Source organism: Canis lupus, chromosome 15, assembly GCF_011100685.1.
Source record: "Canis lupus familiaris isolate Mischka breed German Shepherd chromosome 15, alternate assembly UU_Cfam_GSD_1.0, whole genome shotgun sequence".
NCBI classification, from domain to species: Eukaryota; Metazoa; Chordata; class Mammalia; order Carnivora; family Canidae; genus Canis; species Canis lupus.
The window spans coordinates 38,306,900-38,327,994 of record NC_049236.1 but is presented as its reverse complement, the minus strand read 5'-3'; the positions used below and the strand labels follow the sequence as shown (position 1 = coordinate 38,327,994).

Sequence of the window (21,095 nt, the reverse complement as noted above, 5' to 3'; positions counted from 1 at the left end):
TGCGGCGTTCACGGAGAGAAGGACTGCGTCCAGGTGCGGCGGCCTGAGGAACTAGAGGGCGGGCGGCCGGGGGACGCTGTGAAGCGGCGAGGACGGCGGGGAGAGGAGCCGGCAAGCTTGTGGGCGGCGCCGGTCCAGGCGGGGGCGCGGTCAGGGCCGAGGCGGCCACGTCCCGACGCCCGGGGGTGGAGAGGCCGCCTGGGACCTCGGCGGTGCAGACATGTCGGAGGTGAAGAGCCGGAAGAAGTCGGGACCCAAGGGAGCCCCCTCGGAGCCGGGGACGCGGAGCGAGGGCGGGAAGAGCCCCGAGGCCCGGGGCGGCGGCGGGGGCTGGGCGGATCCGCGGACCGGCGTGAGCCTGCTGTCGCTGGGGACCTGCCTGGGCCTGGCCTGGTAAGTGGACGCGAGGCCGCCGGGGCCTGTGTCCGGCCTGCGCGCTCTCCTCGGGCCCCTCCCGGCCCCGGCCCCGGCCCCGCAGAAGGGCCAGCCCAACCGTCTTGGTTTCCTTTTCGCTCGTCTTACAACTTAACTTTTCCTCCCTATTAGCACGTAGTGGGCCCCGATCGCTCCGTGGGAGCTGAGACCAAGGTCTGGGGACGACTCAGCCGCGTCTTGAGAGGTGCCGATGCGGCGCAAACTGTGTCAAGCGCCTGCTACCCGTCGGATGCTTTCCCGTGTTTGTAACCCGTTGTTTCCCGTCCTCTGCACGTTTGCCTCGGACGCGGTTGCCCCACCCTCACGCCAATGACGCGCAGCCTTGAAAGATTTCATGATGATCTCAAGGCAGCAAACGTTAACGACGATGTCAGAGATTGGAGAATCTCTCCTTTTGCAATCATCGTTTATGCGTTATGTGAATTGGAAGCGTATTCCTAAATTACAGATTTATTTCGGTACCATCAGATGACAAGAGTGTAGCACTCGTGTTCACCTAAAACTGAGCAGCTGTAGGTTTTGTTTTTTTTTTTTAGTTTATTTTTTCATGAAAGAGGCAGAGACACAGGCAGAAGCAAGCTCCCTGCGGGGAGCTGCATGCAGGGCTCATCCCAGGACCCCGGGATCAGCCATCAGCCGTCAGCCAAAGGCAGATGCTCAACCACTAAGCCACCCAGGAGTCCTGAACAGGTATAGTTTTTTAAGCCAAGCAAATAGCAATACATTGTTTTCATAGAAAAAAAAATGAGTATTAGAAATGACCTTAAGGGGCCACCTGGGTGGCTCAGTTAAGCGTGTGCCTTTCGCCTGCCTTTGGCCCAGGGCGTGATCCTGGAGACTGGGGATGGAGTCCCACATCAGGCTTCCTGCATGGAGCCTGCTTCTCTCTCTGCCTGTGTCTCTGCATCTCTTTCTCTATGTCTCTCGTGAATAAATTAAAATCTTAAAAAAAAAAAAAAAAGAAAATGCATGTGTCTTTGGCTCAGGTCATGATCCCAGAGTCTTGGGACTGAGCCCCCAACCCTGGGCTCGTTACTCAAGGAGGAGTCAGTCGGCTTGTGTCTCTCTCTGCCCCTCCAACCCTCCCCCCCCCCATGTTCTCCTTCTTTTTTTAAATTTTTATTTATTTATGATAGTCACACAGAGAGAGAGAGAGAGAGAGAGAGAGGCAGAGACACAGGCAGAGGGAGAAGCAGGCTCCATGCACCAGGAGCCCGACGTGGGATTCTATCCCGGGTTTCCAGGATCGCGCCCTGGGCCAAAGGCAGGCACTAAACCGCTGCGCCACCCAGGGATCCTGTTCTCCTTCTTTAAAATAAAATCTTTAAAAATTTAATCTTAAAACCAACTTAGTGATTTTATTTGCCCCAATCATTTTTTTTTTTTAAGATTTTATTTATTAATTCTTGAGAGAGACAGAGAGAGGCAGAGAGACACAGGCAGAGGGAGAAGCAGGCTCCATGCTGGGAGCCCTGGACTCCCGAGTAAATTTAGAATTATACACTGCTGGTGACTCATCCAGAGTCGAAATAAATAAAAGATTTGTTATAATAAAGTAAATGTCATTAAATTTTCTCTTCAAAAAAAAAAAGATACTGTTCCATCTTAGTGATACAGCATTTTATTTATGTAATATTTTGATTTTGATCTTGAAAGAATAAATTTACCCTCTTTAATAAATTTACTCTTAAAAAAAATAAAAAAATAGATTTACTCTTGTAAATAAACTGCTCTTATGTCTTCAAATGCATGCCCTTCTTTAGGTAAGTAACTCTTCTATACTGAGAAAGTTATTCAGTAATAGAGGTAGTAAACTAAAGGATACAGATCTTCCTTGACTTAGGATAGGGTTACTTCCCAATAAACCCATTGTAAGCTGAAAATATAAGTTGAAAATGAATTAATATACTTTATTTACCAAATATCATAGCTTAGCCTAACCTCTCTTAAATATGTTCAGAACACTTAACATTCGCAGACAGTTGAGCAAAATCATCTAACAAGCCTATTTTACAAGAAAGTGTTGGATATCTTATGTAATTTATTGAATACTGCACTGAAAGTGAAAAAACAGCATCTTGTGTGGGTACAGATTGGTTGTAAGTGAATCAGGTGTTTACTTTCCCAGTCATGTGGCTGACAGGGAGCTACTGCTGCAGCCATTGCCTAGCATCAGGAAAGAGGATGCTACCAAGGAGAGGATCAGGATCACACTGCTAGCCTGGGAAAAGGTCAAAATATAAAGTACAGTTTCTGTTGAATGCATGTCACTTACACACCATCATAAAGCCAAAAAATCTAAGTCAAACCATTTTAAGTTGGGGATCATCTGTATATGTTGCTTCTCTCTGGGATCTAATACACCTGGTTTTAGTTATTAAATGTATTTTTGATTATGCAAAGATTCATATTCATACAAGATAAATTACATCATAAAATGTTGGGCTAAAAAAAATTAAATAAAATGTTGAGCTTTTCAATAGTTAACATCCTGGGAAAATACTAATAGAAATCTGTAGGGACACCTGGGTGGCTCAGTCAGTTAAGTGCCCAGCTCTTTTTTTTTTTTTAAGATTTTATTTATTTATTCATGAGAGATACAGAGAGAGAGAGAGACATAGACAGGGAGAAGCAGGCTCCACACAGGGAGCCCGATGTGGAACTTGATCCTGAGACTCCAGGATCATAACCTGCCAAAGGCAGAGGCAGAGGCTCAACCACTGAGCCACCCAGGTGTCCCAAGTGTCCAGCTCTTGATTTCAGCTCAGGTCATGATCTCAGGTTTGTGGGGTCAAGCCCCACATCGACCTCCACACTGAGTATGGAGTCTGCTTAAGATTCTCTTTCTCTCCCTCTCCTTTTTCCCCCTCTCCCCCTTCTCCGTCTTTCTCTAAAAAAAAAAAAAAAAAGAGAGAGAGAGAAAGAAATCTATAAAGGAAAACTTGAAAAGTAGACACTTCGGTGTAGGAATTTACTGTTGATGCTTACAGTAAAGGCACAAGTTACATTCAAAATCTTCACTAACATCATTTTTCATCTTTTTTTTCTATTTTTTTGTAAGTGAAGTTTTATCTGAAAAAGTTTTATCTGAAAGGCAGGGTTATGTTTTAAATGCCGATTTTTAAATGGAATATGGTTACTGTTTTCCTGAACATTCAGTATTGTGCCTGAAAATGAAGCTGTAGTATGAAACATAGGACTAAATGGTACTGACCTTAGTGGCTCTAGAACTCCCCTTCTTTCAAAAGATCCATAATAACAGATTCCTTTGTTTATTTGCCTCTTTTTTTTTTTTTTAAGATTTTATTTATTTATTCGTGAGAGACACAGGGAAAGGGAGAAGCTGGCTCTCTGCAGGGAGCCCGATGCAGGACTCAATCCCACGACCCTGGGATCACACCCTGAGCCAAAGGCAGACATTTAACCACTAGGCATCCCTATTTGCCTCTTTTTCATTATTAAGTTGAAACAATCAGAGAAATCCTATAGATCCTCAATCAACTGTCTGCCACCATCAATGATTACTAAAGGAGCTATGTAGAGAACACCATCAGGTCCTACAGGCCCTGGATCAATATAAGTGTATGTAGACTGCAATGGATTCTGAAGGAGTCAAAGATTCCCTTTGTAAGGCCCATACTAAACTAGCCAATTAACCTGGGACCCTTTCTTGCATATCCTTTTCCCATATGATAATGCAAAGAGGCCCAAAAACAGAGTAAGAGAGTTCTCTTCCTGTAAGTGGTCTAATCTATCCATTCCATTCTTGATTTGCTATAAATCTAACACTGGTTTCAAAGGTGGACAAGCCTGGGACTTCCATCAGATGTAAGCCGGAGGGAAACCTGATCCTTTATACCACTGTTGGCTTGTCCAAGGGATGGAAAAGCAGCTGCACAGAGCACTCTGAAAGAAATGGCCAAGGTACTTAAAAAGTGTAGTTGATGTGTGGTACCCTAACTGCATAAATTTGAACCCATTTAATCTTTACAACAACCTTATGAAGTATTATTATCCCCACTTTACAGGGGAGGAAACTACAACAAAGCCAAATAACTTGCCCAAGATGATTATATAGCTAGTAAGTGGCAGGACCAAAGTTGCTCAGCTCCACGCTCTTAACCAGTATGATATGCTGCCTCCCTCGATACTAATCCAAGAGGCCAAGACCCTAGACATAAAAATCCCTGGTCCAAACTAATTATAGTCCTTTTCTAACTAGAAGTTATAGCCCTTAGCAGACCCTGTCTGTCTCATCTAAACTGAGGATGACAGGGAATAAGGGGGCCTTGAACTTCTGCTAAAAAATGCCTCTGACTCAGCCACTTGGGTGGCTCAGTTGGTTAAGCATCCAACTCTAATCTCAGCTCGGGTTTCCGTCAGAGTTGTGAGTTCAAGCCCCATGTTGGGCTTCATGACGGGTGTAGAGCCTACTTTAGGGGGGAGAAAAAAAAAATATATATATATGGCTCATAAAAAGGAAACTGACCTGGATGCCAATTTCAAGAATTTAGTTTTTCAGTACTGAAGCTACCTTCTGTCAACATCCACTTCTAGAAAATCATCCTCTTCTTTAATGCTAAATGAGTTAATATTTATAAATCATTTTAGAAGGGCAGCCTAGGTGGCTTAGCAGTTTAGCACCGCCTTCAGCCCAGGGCGTGATCCTAGAGACCCGGGATCGAGTCCCACGTCGGGCTCCCTGCATGGAGCCTGCTTCTCTCTCTGCCTGTGTCTCTGCCTCTCTCTCTCTCTCTCTCTCTCTCTCTCTCTGTGTGTGTGTGTCTCTCATGAATAAATAAATAAAATCTTAAAAAAAATAAATAAATCATTTTAGAGTAGAGCCTGACACATCTAAACAAAAAATAAAATGAATATGTTAACTCAGCATCATGTAAACCACTTTTCATTTTTTTCATTACTAGCACAAAGTCGACTTTATGCTTGTTTTTTCTTATATGTATTATTATTCATATGTAGTAATGGTGAATCTTTTATTTTGTTGAGAAGCTAGCCATGGAAAAAATCTACAGATTATCATCAGATTATATTTGCACTAACATGACATAGTTTTCTTCAAGGTTTTGCTTAATATTTGAATTTTGAAGAGAAGTCCTGAAGTAGACAATATTACAATATTTAATAAAATGGAAAATGCTGTAGTGTGTTATAGTAGTGAATCAACTTTCACAAAAAGTCTCTTAGAATAACAATTTTATTCTGAATAAACATTCTGATCTGTAGGATAAACCCCTGAGGTAACACTGGAGTAATGAATGATAAAACTAATCTCTGAAATTAGATATTTCTTTAGGTTGTTCTCCATCCTTGGTCTCTGTCTGATGATCTCAGATAAGTCTATATGCTAAAAAGAATCTCTTAAAATCCAAGAATGAAACAGCCAAAATAAAAGAGAATAAAGTCTACATATTCATGTTTGAAAATTAGGATAATGACATTTTCTAGTAGCCAGAAATGTTATTTAAAAGTCATGGGATCCCTGGGTGGCGCAGCGGTTTGGCGCCTGCCTTTGGCTCAGGGCGTGATCCTGGAGACCCGGGATCGAATCCCACATCAGGCTCCTGGTGCATGGAGCCTGCTTCTCCCTCTGCCTGTGTCTCTGCCTCTCTTTCTCTCTCTGTGACTATCATAAATAAATAAAAATTAAAAAAATAAATAAATAAATAAATAAAAGTCATATTATCACATAAGAGAAAAGACAATCTGTTCTAGTTATGTAACCTGGGCTTATTTAATTCATTTATAGGACAGACACTAGCCATCATCAAAAGAAACTTATGGGGCGCCTGGGTGGTTCAGTTGGTTAGGCATCTGACTTGATTTTGGTTCAGGTCATGATCTCAGGGTCATGGGATCAAGCCCCATGTCAGGCTCTGCACTCAGCTGGGAGTCTGCTTGTCTCTCTCCTCTGCTCCTCCTTCCCCCCCCCAGTTCTCTATCTCTAAAATAAATAAATTTTAAAAAATTATTTTATCCAGTATAGTATTATTCAAAACCAAAAAGTCCATTTTTAGTTTTGGACAGTTTTATAGCAAGCTGGCCTAATAATAACATTTATGAATTGGAAGGATCACCACCTTTGCAAATGATACACAAAGCTCAGAAGTCTTTCACTCATCTCTGAGTTTTACAATTTTTAAATGTTTGTCTTTCAACAGACGTCAGTTTCATAGAATACTATGAATTAGTGCTTCTCAGCTTGACTGAGTACTCAGATAATCTGGGGAGCTTTTAAGATTTCCAATATCCAAATCACATCCTAAACCACACAAGCCAGAATTTCTGTGTGTGGGACCCAGGCATTAGATTTTTTTTAAAGCAGACAAGTGACTCCAGTATGCTGCAAAGCTTTTGAACCACTGCCCTATGTACTATGATTTAAATTCTCTTCAGAGGAAGGGATCTGCCCAACCACTTATTGATGACTTGATAAAGAATTTCAGCTGCTCTTTTTCGGAGCCCAAAGAATTCAGTCAAAAGTAGATGAACCAAAATGGTATTCGATCCAAAGCATTTCTTTTGCATTTCATCTCCTGTCCTATACAAACAAAAGTATATTTATTGTTCTTAAGATTGGAATAACTTCTTTATGCTTCTACAATCTTTACTAACCAGATGAAGAACATATGCCAATTTCAGAATGGCATCTAAAGGACACATATATGACCCATATCGTTGAGTATAACCAATTGTAGAGATTGTACATCCTGCATTGCATATATGTTCTATTGCCACTTTGATGATGACTCCTGTTTTCATAGTTTTGGCTTGTTATTTTGCAACTTCTGGTCATCTCTCTGTTCCATTCCACTGCTTTGTCTTCTACATTTACTTTTTTCACACAAGTAACTCTTGGTTCTACATTTCAGTATGAAAACACATTTCCTAGCTATTGCCCAATATGGCCTTGAGAAAAATAGGAGAGGTCCCATATCTTGTTCGAGATAATTCATCATTTCTTCCCCAAAAATATTTTTTGTGCATGCAACTATCGCACCATCTCACTCATTGGACTGGGACTTGAACAGGATAGAGTTTCACTTTCTATTGATTTGTTAGAATAAACTACTAAAAGCTGTCACCACTCATACCAGAATTTATGTTGCCCTTTACCAGAAGTATAAAATGTTTCCTTAAAATTCAAACTTAAGTAGATATGAATTAGGAGGTAGTGATATTTTTTCTCTTTTCCAGGTTTGTATTTCAGCAGTCAGAGAAGTTTACAAAGGTGGAAAGCCAATACCAATTACTGAAAATAGAAACCAACAAGTTCCAAGGACTTCAAAGTAAAATCAGTTTCATTTCAGAAAAGGTAATTAATTATTAATTGGCTTACTTGGGTAGGTTTTCCCATTTTTCTTCCCTACTACCACCCTTCTACCCTAGTTCATAACTTTTTCCTACCTTTTAGAACATTACTGTTTTAACTCACTGGTTTTCATACATTTTCACATTCTCCCTTCAATCCAATTTAGACTCAGATTATTTTGAAAAGACAGGTTTTTTTTGTTGTTGTTTTTTTAATATAACAAATGTTACTGTTACTAATATTCTCCTATTGATGTGACTCCAATTTTTTATCTAAATATAAAATGTCTAAAGCACTGAAAATATGATTGGCCTTTAAGTATAAAATTAGAATACCAACAGCATTTGCTAGGCAAAGATCCATCAGGTTTTTTTTCTTTACTTTCTAGTTGGTAAATTTATATACATCTGCATGTAAGAATGACTAAAAATAAATATTGATTTTGTAGCCAAATGAAAATTAAAATCCTTGTGTATTTGTGTTTCTTCAAGCTGCAAATGCAGATGCATTATTCCTGGAATTCTTAGAAATGTGAGACATAAAAAATTTTTAACTACCATGCTCCCAGGAGAGGTCAGCTGCAATCAATAAGGCATCATTCAGGACTTACCTGGCTACCAGGAACCAAGCTATCATTGGGAAACAAGCCTTGTTATTTACTCATTCACTAAACCTTTACTTGTGTCATAAAGTAGGCAAGGACTTGTGCTTGGCACCAAGGTGAGCAAGGATTTACAAAAACAGACAAATGAAATAGAGGATCTAATTTCCTTTGGCCTCATGCACAGAATTAGTATATAATCAATCCCCCAGAAGAGAAAAGCCACAGTTGAAAATTATGCATCCCTTGCATGTGCCAGGGGATTCCACAGAGGGAGAGCCCAGCAGCCTTGGGGAGAAGCTGCATGATGCTGCAAGAGTGGGTATTTTGACATAGAGCTCAAGTTGGAATCTCGTTACATTTCTTAGGGGCTCTTCTAATCAGAGTGAACAGAGTTATAGGGGGGAAAAATCCCAGGAGATAGAAACTCCATATACTTAAAAGCTATTGAAAACAAATTTTAGGGGGTGCCTGGGTAGCTCAGTTGATTAAGCGTCTATGTTGTGATCTCAGGGTCCTGAGATTGAGCCCCATGTCAGGCTTCCTGCTCCACTGGGAGCCTGCTTCTCCCTCTCCTTCCCACTCATGTTCTCTCTCTATCTCTGTTGTTATCTCTGTATCTCTCAAATAAACAAAATATTAAAAAAAAAGAAAACAAATTTTGAAAAAAGATGTCCTTTTTTAAATAAAAAATTTGGTGGCAATTAAAATGCTTTTGAGGCAGGTTTTTAAAATACCATTTTTAAATTATTTTAAAATATAACTTCTCTTAGTCTCGATTTCATCATTTAATAAATGAGAATAAGATTTTTATAAGGATCAGATATGATACAATATGTATACAAACTTTTTGAAAACTATAAACAGTAATAAATTTAAGGTATTAAGCTTTTTTTTTAGCTCTTTTTTTAAAAAAACAAAAAAACTACTAGGATATATTGACAGCCCATAAATGCAAATTATTGTGACATACTAGTCACTGTCTATTTTCAGATTAAATTTTGAGACCTTTATTATTCTGAAAAATTGATCTTGTATTTGGGGTCTACTGTATACTGCCTCTGGATTACAGTGATGCTCTGGTGAACAGCCTAAACAGGAAATTATCTTAGATAAAGATACACTTACCTCTTCAAAAAGCCGATGATAAGACAACTAAACAGTATTACTGATATACAAATATTTCTCAGAATTGATTTTTAGAGGATCTTGTATTATAGCTACATGTGTACATTAAAGATAATTTTTAAAGATTTTATTTTTAAGTAATTTCTGTACCCACTGTGGGGCTCAAACTTACAACCCCAAAGGTCAAGCATTGTTCTCTTGACCGAGCCAGCCAGGCACCCCTAAAAATAATTTTCAAACAAGGTTTCAGAGTGGTCTTCCTATATTAGTCAGTCCTGTTACACATTGTTCCTAACTATCACCTGGAATTGCTTCAAGTCTTAATGGGGGGTGGGAGAGGGCAGAAGATTAACAGCCATTCTTCTTCCTAAATGTCCACAAACATGTTTTTCATACCCTAAGATATGGGGGCCACAAAGAGGCATCAGACATGGTCTCTTCCCCTAAGAAATTTAGAAGCTGCTATACCTTCACCTAATAACATCAGTCTGTTAAAGAGTCAGATTTCAGAGACACTTCTAAGCCTTTCCTCTTTACCCTCCAGGCTGCTCTTCTCTCCTCAGAGAATCCATTCTCCCCTTGCTAATTCTATCATGACACAAATAGTAATCTATTTTGATTTTTCATTGTTAGCAATTTGCCTCCTTTTCTGCTCTTTAAAGCAAACACGTGTCCTTTATCTCTATATCCCCAGTGATGGATAATGGAATAGGAGATAATAAATCCTAGTGGGACTCCAGAATATTGTGATGTAAAAGATGCAAAATGCTATCTCCTCTGTCAAAATTTGAAGTCAGGAACTATATTAGGTCTATATTTTCATATCTAGTGTCTAGCACAAGATCTGGCACAGAGTGAACACTGAAAATTTCTCTAATTATGTGTGCTGAGTGCCAAACAGGTGTCAAATACACAACACCATAGGTGCTCCAGGAGCTTGGGCTATGGAAGGATGCTACAGTGAGGAGCTAAGATCTGCTCTAAGCCTGGAAGGAAAGACAACTGAGCTAAGCAACAGGAGGGAAGAATAACATACAGAGATAAATTTTGGACTTTATTCTAGAAATATTAGGAAATGTGGGGGTTTTTTTTAATTTTTTTTTAAGTTTTTTATTTATTTATGATAGGCACACAGTGAGAGAGAGAGAGGCAGAGACACAGGCAGAGGGAGAAGCAGGCTCCATGCACCGGGAGCCTGACGTGGGATTCGATCCCGGGTCTCCAGGATCGCGCCCTGGGCCAAAGGCAGGCGCCAAACCGCTGCGCCACCCAGGGATCCCGAAATGTGGGTTTTTTAATACCGTACCATGATATGTACAACAGTTTTTAAAAGCTTAATCTGGCTGTAGTATGTAGGATGATTTAGGAAAGAAGTAACCAGAAGCAGATACTAGATAATACTTCTCGTATTTTCCTTGATTCTTGAAGTCTGTTTTGGGAGCCCCATGTAAATGCTTCCTTAGCTCTTCCCCTGTTGTAACATATGTAGACTTAGTTTTCTCCCCAATTAAACTAAGCTGCTCAAGGGCAGAACCACGTCTTGTACAGTATTAAGTCTTCAACATAATGCTGCGAACACTTAGTAAGTTAACGATCATTTTAGGCCTTCCTGTAGTCTCTAAGGCTGTTACCTATGTTTGAGTATAAACTAAAGGAGGTCCACAGCCTCCTATGTTCTGGACACATGAGGAAATGCCAGGAGCTTACCAAAATTTACAGAAACCTTAGCACATGTTGCTATTTAATGTGAGTTGCCTCACTTAACTGGATTTTTATTCATTTCTGCCTTTGTTATAACATCTGATTCTGGTACCTTCACTGTAGGTCAGTCAAGAAATTTCCAGGCAGAAACTCTTCCAGAATCATAGAACTTAGGAAACTTAAAATTTTATTAGTTCAGTTACAGTTTCTAAAAAAGCAGAATAACTATAATGACAACTAAGTTGCTTTCCATTTAAGTAAGAAGGAAATGTGATATACTTCAGACTTTATTAACATCATTTCCCCTGTAAATATCCCTCCATGAAAATGTACAAATATTGTGAATTTAGGTGTATGTTTTTCTACCATAGTGCTAATCTATTACATTTGTTTTTAAATCTGTTAAAACAACTACTCAAATAACGAATGTTTATGTCATTATGGTTCTGATATACATGGATATTTTAGACATCTTCAGAATTTGAACTGAGAGTGTGATTGTAAAAAGTGTATTTCCCTAATATGAAAGTTATTAAGAGGCGCCTGGGTGGTTCAGTCGACTAAGTGTCCAACTCTCGTTTTCGGCTCAGGTCATGATCTCAGGGTCGTGAAATCAAGCCCCACATCAGGCTCCACTAAAAATTCTCGCTCTCCCTCTCCTTTGTGCCTTTCTCCTTGCTCATTCATGCTCTCTCTTACTCTCTTAAAAAAAAAAAAAAAAAAAAAGTTATTAAGTAGCCTTGGGAATTGTTTTGTGTTATAAATGCAGCTTGAGTCTACCGAAAATATCCTGCAGGAAGCTACATCATCCATGTCTTTGGTGACCCAGTTTGAGCAGGAAGTATCCAGCCTCCAAAGTATCATGCATGACATCCAAAATAGTGAAGAGTTGCTCACCCAAAAGATGCAAAGCCTTAATGAGAAATTCCAGAATGTTTCAGATTTCTGGAAAAGAAGCCTAGAAGAAATGAATGTTAATACAGACCTTTTCAAATCAGAATCAAAACACATACATTCTCAAGTTACTGTCCAGATTAACTCAGCTGAACAAGAAATAAAACTGCTCACTGAAAGGCTAAAAGATCTGGAAGACAGCACACTAAGAAATATTAGAACAGTAAAAAGACAAGAAGAAGAGGATCTTCTACGAGTAGAGGAGCAGCTTGGCTCTGGTACAAAAGCAATTGAAAAGCTAGAAGAGGAACAGCACGCTCTCTTTGCCAGAGATGAAGACCTGACTAATAAACTTTCCAACTATGAACCCAAAGTTGAAGAATGCAAGACACATTTGCCAACAATTGAAAGTGCTATTCGCTCTGTTCTCAGAGTCTCTCAGGATCTGATAGGGACAGAAAAAAAGATGGAAGACTTAACTACTCAGATGTTCAATATGGAAGACGATATGCTGAAAGCAGTATCTGAAATAATGGAGATGCAGAAAACCCTTGAAGGAATTCAGTATGATAATAGCATATTAAAGATGCAAAATGAACTGGATGTTCTAAAAGGGAAGCTTCATGATTTTATGGTATATTCAAGTACAAGAGAAAAGGGAACTTTAGAGGAATATGATCTAGAAAATAAAGGAATTCATAATGACTTTTAATGCACTACATTTATTCTGATCATATTGTTACACATAAATTTATTAGTTCCATGCTTTTGTGTTACTTTGACATGCCTTATTTTATCCTACATTACTGGCAAATACGTGACATATCCACACACATGGATTATCCAGAGAATCAAAGCTTATCTAAGTAATAAAATTTTCATTTTAGCCATTTTAAATAGAAATATTTCCAAAATATATCTCCACCTCCTTAAAGCAATATTCTTAATTTTTTAATGTTTTCCTAATAATTAATGTACATTATGAATTTCACCTATTATATTGGACCCAAATACATTAACATCTCTTGAAGCTATTGAGGAGTTTCCCTTCTTACTAACTGACCCTAGTTTGCTATTTTTTCAAACCTTATGTCTATATCTTATACCTTTTCTGTCACCTAAAGATGTGACCCATTGGCCTGCTGTTACTGTCAGGTTGGTTGGTAGGTGATGTGGCTGCCTAACCAGTTCTGCATTTCCTTTGTAATTAACTGCAGACTAAGATCCGGACCACCAAGTTCATAGGAATTTTGTCTAAAAAGAAAAATAACATGCCCAAAGGAGAACTTGAGGTGCTTTGCTATGAGTCAATATGTACGTTTTGAAAACTATGGAGCCTGGGGAACATTTTTACTTTTCATTAACGTTCTAAAAGCATACTATTATAAATACTTGTAAGAATTTTTAAATAAGAGTAAATATGGATGTGTCTGACCCTTGATCTCAAGGTGACAATTTGAGCCCCATGTCAACCATAGATATTTTTTTAATTAAGAAAAAGGAGTAAATATGTTCATATTGAAAGTTTTACCTATGAATTAAGTGTGTCTTTGTATACCTGGGCTTTTTTTTTTTTTTTTTTAAGGTTCTAACTGCGTTACAGACTCTTTAGTTTGCTAGATACATGATCTCTAGATAAAGTATTCTACCTACAATAAAAAAAATACCAATACACCTGTGGCCCATTTTAAAGAGGAAAAGAGGGACACCTGGGTGGCGCAGCCATTGAGCATCTGTCTTTGACTCAGGGTCTGATCCTGGATACCTGAGATCGAGTCCCACGTCGGGCTCCCTGCATGGAGCCTGCTTCTCCCTTGCCTGTGGCTCTGCCTCTCTCACTGTGTCTTTCATAAATAAATAAAATCTTTAAAAAAATCAAAAAATAAAGAGGAAAAGACAGCATGATGAAAAATTATTACTATGGTAATTAAATGTATGTCATTGTTTTTAAAGAGTTCCCAAACTAATCACCCAACCAAATTTGTGATTTTATTTTACTCTAAATCATATAATGCAGTCACAAGGAATAAGATGTGGACATACTGAGATGTGATTAAAGGGAGATCTAGTCAGATTTTTCCAATAATGATAATCAGAAATGTGCAGGGTTGGGAAAGCACATAAGACTTTTATTGGTTACTAATGCATCAAGAGTGTCCAAACCTGGTGTTGAAAACTTGAGTCGACTGCATATGGAAGTACTGTTCTTGTGTCTTCTTGCCAGTAACCAACTGTAGTCCCAGTTTTATAATGCAGTATCAGTGGAATTAAACACAAAGAACTTGAAAGCAATCAATTGCAAAAAGTAGTTGCGGTCAGGTAGTTTTATTATGTAAATTTGCACAATTTTGGAAAAATCCCAAACAAGTTCTACTCTGGGGTTAGGAGGGCCTCTGGTAGATAACCATAAAAATGAGCCTGAAAGAATGCTACTATTAAAGAGTATATCATTAATTTCTGGAATCTTAACATTAAGTTCCTTCACCTCTGAACATCCAAGTTCTTGTCTGTGTGCACTGACAAAATTGTATTTGTTTGCCTTTATTTTAATGCTAATAAAATAGATTCTAAAGTTCACTAGAACTTTGTTGTTTCAACCTCCATCCCCTCATGGCAGGTGTGATCTCTTATATTTTGTTTGCTGAGCCTATCACCAGATTTGATACATCATTAGCTTTTATATACCATAGTAGTTGCTACAGAAAATAAATGGAAACAAAGTGACCACTGTGTTCTATAGTAACAGTTACAAACAAAACCTACCCTTCCACAAGTATGTCATGAGAAAACTATTGTGTAGATGTATATACATATAATGTACACATGTATATGTATATTTTCCTTTAACTCAGAAATTCTCCTCTAAACAATTATCAGTAAACAGTTTTAGATGTACCCAATGTGTCTTCCTCTATTTCTTACATTCATTTATATATCACAGATACTTGAAATTTCAAAAACTTCCCTGTGTATCAGATATTAAATTATATTGTTAGTCTTTCCTTTAAGGAAGATTACCATATTGTAAGACAAATTTTGTGTCTTTGTAATTGATAATAAATTTTATATCAATTAATTTCTGATAGTACTACTGGGCCCATTTTTTAAATTTAGTATAAATAAATCACTTTTACAAAACAAACATCTAATTTTTTAAATTTTGGATGCAAAGTTTAAAGATATATTAATAACAATATTTCCTTAAATTTTGGAAATTAATAACAATATTTCCTTAAATTTCTAATGCTTAGAAGCTGTTGACTAAGTGTACTTTTTATATTTTATAATGAAAAATGTTGATTTATTAGCCTCATGGTTCTGTAGAAAACTAGTAAGATACAAAGTTAATTGCATTATTTTTAACCTCAACCTGATTATAGACCTTTGTATATATCTATAATCTTAATCACAGCTTAATATATCATTAATGATAGTAAAAAAATTAAAAATAATGATGCAAATTCACCAAGCACATGTAAAAAGATACATTTCTTTATATACTTATCTCATATTTGCAATTGGCAAAAGCTCTGTAAATTTACCCAGCATCTGTTGGTTGGTTTGTTTTCAGTTCAGCTATTGAACTATTAATTTAATACAAATCAAAATGCTCCATCCCAGCTTTGACAGCAAGGGAGGAGAGAACTAGCATTTTGGAGCCTATTATGTGCCAAACACTGCTAGGAGGTCTACATTCATCATCATCACAGTAGCAGCTCTGTATCCTGAGTACCTACAATGACCTGCATTATCACTCCTTATCACAAGAACTTTGCTGGCCATGACACGCATTTTAAAAATGAGGAAACTGAGGCTTAGCAAGGTTAGGAAATGTGCAATCACACTGCTAGGTCTGTCTCTCTACTGATCTCCCACAGTACAATGCAATCTGCTACTATTCAACCAGGTGGAGAAAATCACAAGAAATCTGCTATGGATAGAACTATCTTGAGAATTTTTAAAAACCATAATTCAGCCAAATGTGTCGACTACCATATCACCATCAAACGAGACTGTAAGTCACCCAAAAGTTGTAACTATGATGTAAAATTGTTTGGGCCTTGGACATAAGAAGAAACCAATAAATGTTTAGGGAATAGTGGGAAAGCAGTGGTGGAGAAAGAGCCTCAGACTAGAATCTTCTAGGCTTTGCCACAAACTGTGTGTTCTTGGGTGCTTTATTTGGGGGCTCAGTTTTTTAATTTGTAAAATGAGGAAATTGTATCAAAAAATCTCTAAAACCCCTTCTGGCTCTATGTGGTTTTAAATTTTAGAGATTAATAAAATTTCCAGGTCCTTTAGTTACAGCTCAAAGATCCTTTAGCACAGTTTTTGGAAAGCCAGTTGGACCCAGAAATCATTCCCTTGAACCATGTTGCTCTACTTGTAGATCCAAACAATATTTAACATTATAGGACAGCATCTAGCTCAGTAGCCTGTATACATGATAGGAATTTGGTAAAAATCTTTTGAGCTACTGGTGGACTCCAACATTTCTATGCATTCTAGGGAAATAGTTTAAACAAGCCCTAAGTAGTTTCTAAAAATAATTCTGTGAAACAATTTCAAGACTATTCCTGCACTGTATTAATATTTTAGTAAAGATCAACAGAAGTTCATGATAAATTGCTTTTTATAAGCTACCGAGTGAAACAGCTTTACTAGCAGTTTCTTAATGATCTGCTCCTTCTAAGAATAAAGTAAGTGCTTTCTGATGAGTCTTAACTGTGTGGTACTGTTAGGCTACATTTACTCTACCAGAGTAAATACATTAATAAATAATAACCTAGTAATGAATTAGATGAAATAAGCCATCTACTTCCTTCATTGTTTGAAGTCTCTGATTCAGCAAATACACTTGCAAAACCTTTCTCTTAAAAATAGCACATACTTTTGCAATCACTACTTGATTTCCTTCCTGTTTGTGGTTATATATATTTTTTAAGATTTTATTTATTTATTTAAGAGAGAAAGAGTATGAGTGGGGGGAGGAACAGAGGGTGAAGGACAAGCAGACTCTCCCTGCTGATTAGGGAGCCCAATGTGGAACTTAAGCCCAGAACCCATAACCTGACCTGAGCCGAAGTCAGACACTTAACCCACTCTGGAGCCTCTGTGGTCACTCTTTAATGTCACACCCATAATAACATATTAACTCTCTGGCTTCTCTACTAAAGAACACTTGGGGTCACCTCCCCCTACCAATAATTAATAGAGCATAAACCTCCTAAGAAGAAAAATCCTAAAATATATTTTGAAATCAAACATACATGATGAGGCAAAGAGAGGAAATTACTACTTTAACTGTTCTCCATTTCAACTTGTCATTTTTTTTTGCAGCTATATTGTTACTCCTTTTTTAAGCTGCCATAAAAATAATATTGTGAACATACTAAATTTTTATTTGCATTAAATAAAACTAAGTTGAAATGTTATCAAAATAATCTCAAAAGATTAGCTGAGTAAACCAGGCAAATGCAATTTTATAAAGGTAATTCATAACATTGAAATACACAATTATTTTGGAAATAAAACTTGATGTCTTTAGATAAAACCGTAGATCTTGTTTTGTAAAACTGCTTTTCAGCTTGCATATTCCTTGTTTTCTGATTTTATTTATTTATTTGAGAGAGAGAGAGAGAGAGCATGAATAAGGGGGAGAGGCAAAGGGAGAAGAAGAAGGAGAATCCTCAAACAGACTCCCCCTGAGCGCAGAGCCCAATGCAGACCTCCATCCAGGATCCTGAGATCATGACCTGAACCGAAATCAAGAGTCAGACGCTTAACTGACTGAGCCACCCAGGTGCCCCTTTGTTTTCTGATTTCAAATAATCTATTTATTGTCATTTTCCTTCCCAAACTAAACTATAATCTCCTTAAAAGCAGATACTGTTCTTGACCATACTAGCACACACAAGCCCAATAAACACTGTTGAATCCAAGTTGTTTAGGGTTTTTAAAAAAAATTTTAGGGGCCCCTGGCTGGCTCAGCAGTTGAGCGTCTACCTTCTGCTCAGGGCGTGATCCTGGGGTCCTGGGATGGAGTCCTGCATCAGGTTCCCCAGATGGAGCCTGCTTTTCCCTCTGCCTATGTGTCTGCCTCTCTCTGTGTGTCTCTCGTGAATAAATAAAATCTTAAAAAAAAAAAAAAAAAAAGGAAAAAAGAATTTTGGAGATAGTTTTTTTATTGGTTGTTTTGTTTCTTACATACCTATTTTCTATTTTCTCCACTAAACTACTAAACTGAGTTGAGGTCACAACCCAAGCTGTCCTCATCTTTATATCCCTCATACTTGGTATGCCTAACATAATAGGAACTTAAGAATTATTGAACTTTTCAGGGTCTCATGGATAAATACCCCCAGAAAGTTATTCATAAAAGTAATAGGACAGGGACACCTGGCTGGCTTAGTCACTACAGCATGCAACTCTTGATCTCTAGGTTATAAGTTCAAGCCCCACATTGGAGGAGATTACTTAAAAATAAAATCTTTAAAAGTAATAGGACAAGAAAGCATATACACATGGAGTCTTGAACATTGGTACCTTCATTCTAGCACTTGAAATAACTACAAACAAATTTGTTTCAGAAATTATATTGCCGTCTCTGATCCCCAGAAATTTACCAAAGTTCATCTAGAGAAGGCTTTGTCCTCTCTTCTCCAGCAAGGAAAAACACTCCACTCTCTCTCATTTAGCTCATTTTGCCACTATACCAAGGCTGATGGTATAAAAATAGCTGAAAGATGTGTTACCAGTTATACTTTATTATATTTCCTTCATGTTTTCCTTCTTAATCATTACTAACACACTTGATACATCTTTTATCATGCTTTCCAGAAGAAGGGTAAAATGGTAGTTAAAATATCAACCTGAATTCTATATATTAAACTTTTAATCAATTTAATTATTGTGGTGCTATATTTTTTTATAGTGGCAGAAGTCTGAAGCTATCATGGAACAGTGGAAGTCTTTTCAAATAATTGCTCATCTAAAGCGTCTACAGGAGGAAATTTATGAGGTAAAAACTTGGTCCGATAGGATAACTGAAAAACAGAGTATACTGAACAACAATTTGACAGCTCTTTCTCAAGATGTGACAAAAGTAGACCAAAGTACAACTTCTATGGCAAAAGATGTTGGTGTGAAGATTACAACTGTAAAAACAGATATACGACGTATTTCAGGTTTAGTAACTGATGTAGCATCATTGACAGATTCTGCACAAGAATTACAAAATAAAATAGAAAAAGTAGAAAAAGATACAGTAAAAAACATAGGTGATCTTCTTTCAAGTAGCATTGACCGAACAGCAATGCTCCGAAAGATAGCATCTGAAAATTCACAAAGAATTAACTCTGTTGAGAAGACACTTTCAGAGCTAAAGAATGATTTCAACAAGCACACAGATAGGTTTTTAAGCTTAGAAAGTGACAGAGCTAAAGTTTTGAAGACAGTAACTTTTGCAAATGATCTAAAACCAAAAGTGTATAATCTAAAGAAGGACTTTTCCCGTTTGGAACCATTGGTAAATGACTTAACACTACGCATTGGGAGACTGGTTACTGACTTACTACAAAGAGAGAAAGAAATTGCTTTCTTAAATGAAAAAATATCTAATTTAACAATAGTCCGAGCTGAGATTAAGGATGTGAAAGATGAAATAACACACATTTCAGATATGGATTAGCTTGAAACCATTTAGATGAGACTGAGATAACTTTAATAACATGACCTCTGTCCTGTTATAAAAAGACTGACAGGGGCAGCCCTAGTGGTGCAGCGGTGCCGCCTGCAGCCCGGGGCGTGATCCTGGAGACCCTGGATCGAGTCCCACGTCGGGCTCTCTGCATGGAGCCTGCTTCTCCCTCTGCCTGTGTCTCTGCCTCTCATTCTCTCTCTGTGTCTCTATGAATAAATAAATAAAATCTTAAAAAAAAAAAAAAAAAAAGACTGACAACTCAGAAACAATGACATTTTGGAGCAAACATCATTTTGTATCTGATTCGGGAAACCGAATAAAGGAAACCTCACTTACATGGAGTTGCAAGGCCAGAAGGGGGAGTTCTCGCGCCACTCGGCTCCTTGCAGCCCTTTGCCAAACAGAAGGAAGCCATTGCTTTCCTACACCAGTAGGCGGAAGATTTTTCTCCTAGACACAGCAGACCAGCCAGTAAAAGACTATCACAACCCGATCAAGGAGCAGCCAAAACACTGCAAACTCCCAGTTCACTCCAGTGGAATTTTTTGTTTATAATAAAGCCCCTCTCAACTGCCCCCTTTCCTCTATGAAAAAGCATTCCTCTTCTATGTTCACTGGACTTGCCTATGGTCTTGCCATAGCCTGCGTGTCTGGAATTGCAGTTCTGTTATTCCTGAATAAACCCATTCTGCTGGTGAAATAACCGGTTGTTTTATTTTTAAGGTCAACAGATTCTATTCTGAACAGTAAAAACAAAATATTTTAAAAGGTTGAAAAAAAAAAAAAAAGGTTGAGCAGTTGATGTCTCAAAATAAATATGCTAAAGTGTATACTTGCAACTTTATATAGCAGGAACCCAGTGCATTCCCCTGATACACACTCTCTTACACACACACAGAGTCCAGACAAGAAGTAGGATCTGCCATCTGCCACTGGGAAGCCTGGATGGGGCAGGATCTGAACCCCATTTGCCCTCATTAACTGCCGGGGAGCATAGTATACATACAGCTGGAGCCCTAACTGGAGAACTGCCCCTCAGGCTCAGGGCTGTAGCATTCATTAGTCATCTAGGGGAAGGGAAACCAGAAAGGCCACAGCCAGGGAGCTGAGGAAAGGAGTCATGTAAGCCTTCCCAGATCTTTCATGGCTTTAGGAAACAGGAAAAATTGACCTAAAACAGAGAAGGGAAGTGATGGCTAGAGCAGGGTTTGAGGGGGAAGCATTATAAGTTGCAGGGGGCTTGCCAAGCCTCAGATGGAGACTGCCCCAAAGCAACACAGCTCATGTGTGGCGATGATGTAACC

The 21,095-nt window shown here is 38.3% G+C and overlaps 2 protein-coding genes across 3 annotated transcripts in view; both read left to right on the top strand.

Annotated features, from left to right (window-relative positions):
* LOC119869395 (translation initiation factor IF-2-like) overlaps window positions 1–55 on the top strand; it is a 6,267-nt gene extending 6,212 nt beyond the window's left edge. The window contains exon 3 of the mRNA XM_038559171.1: window positions 1–55. This exon is cut by the window's left edge and continues 435 nt beyond it. Coding sequence (XP_038415099.1) covers window positions 1–55 — 55 coding nt within the window.
* The window catches only part of IKBIP (IKBKB interacting protein), a 20,589-nt gene extending 95 nt beyond the window's left edge, over window positions 1–20,494 (top strand). Inside the window, exons 1-3 of one of the 2 annotated variants that reach the window (XM_038558771.1) lie at window positions 1–393; window positions 7,651–7,768; window positions 19,024–20,494. The exon at window positions 1–393 is cut by the window's left edge and continues 82 nt beyond it. In XM_038558771.1, coding sequence (XP_038414699.1) covers window positions 221–393; window positions 7,651–7,768; window positions 19,024–19,779 — 1,047 coding nt within the window. In that variant the 5' untranslated portion in view covers window positions 1–220 and the 3' untranslated portion in view covers window positions 19,780–20,494. Of the gene's footprint in view, window positions 394–7,650; window positions 7,769–11,964; window positions 14,985–19,023 lie in introns of those variants that run through there. The other variant, XM_038558770.1, reaches the window with a different exon arrangement.
* The last annotated feature ends 601 nt before the right edge of the window (window positions 20,495–21,095 follow it).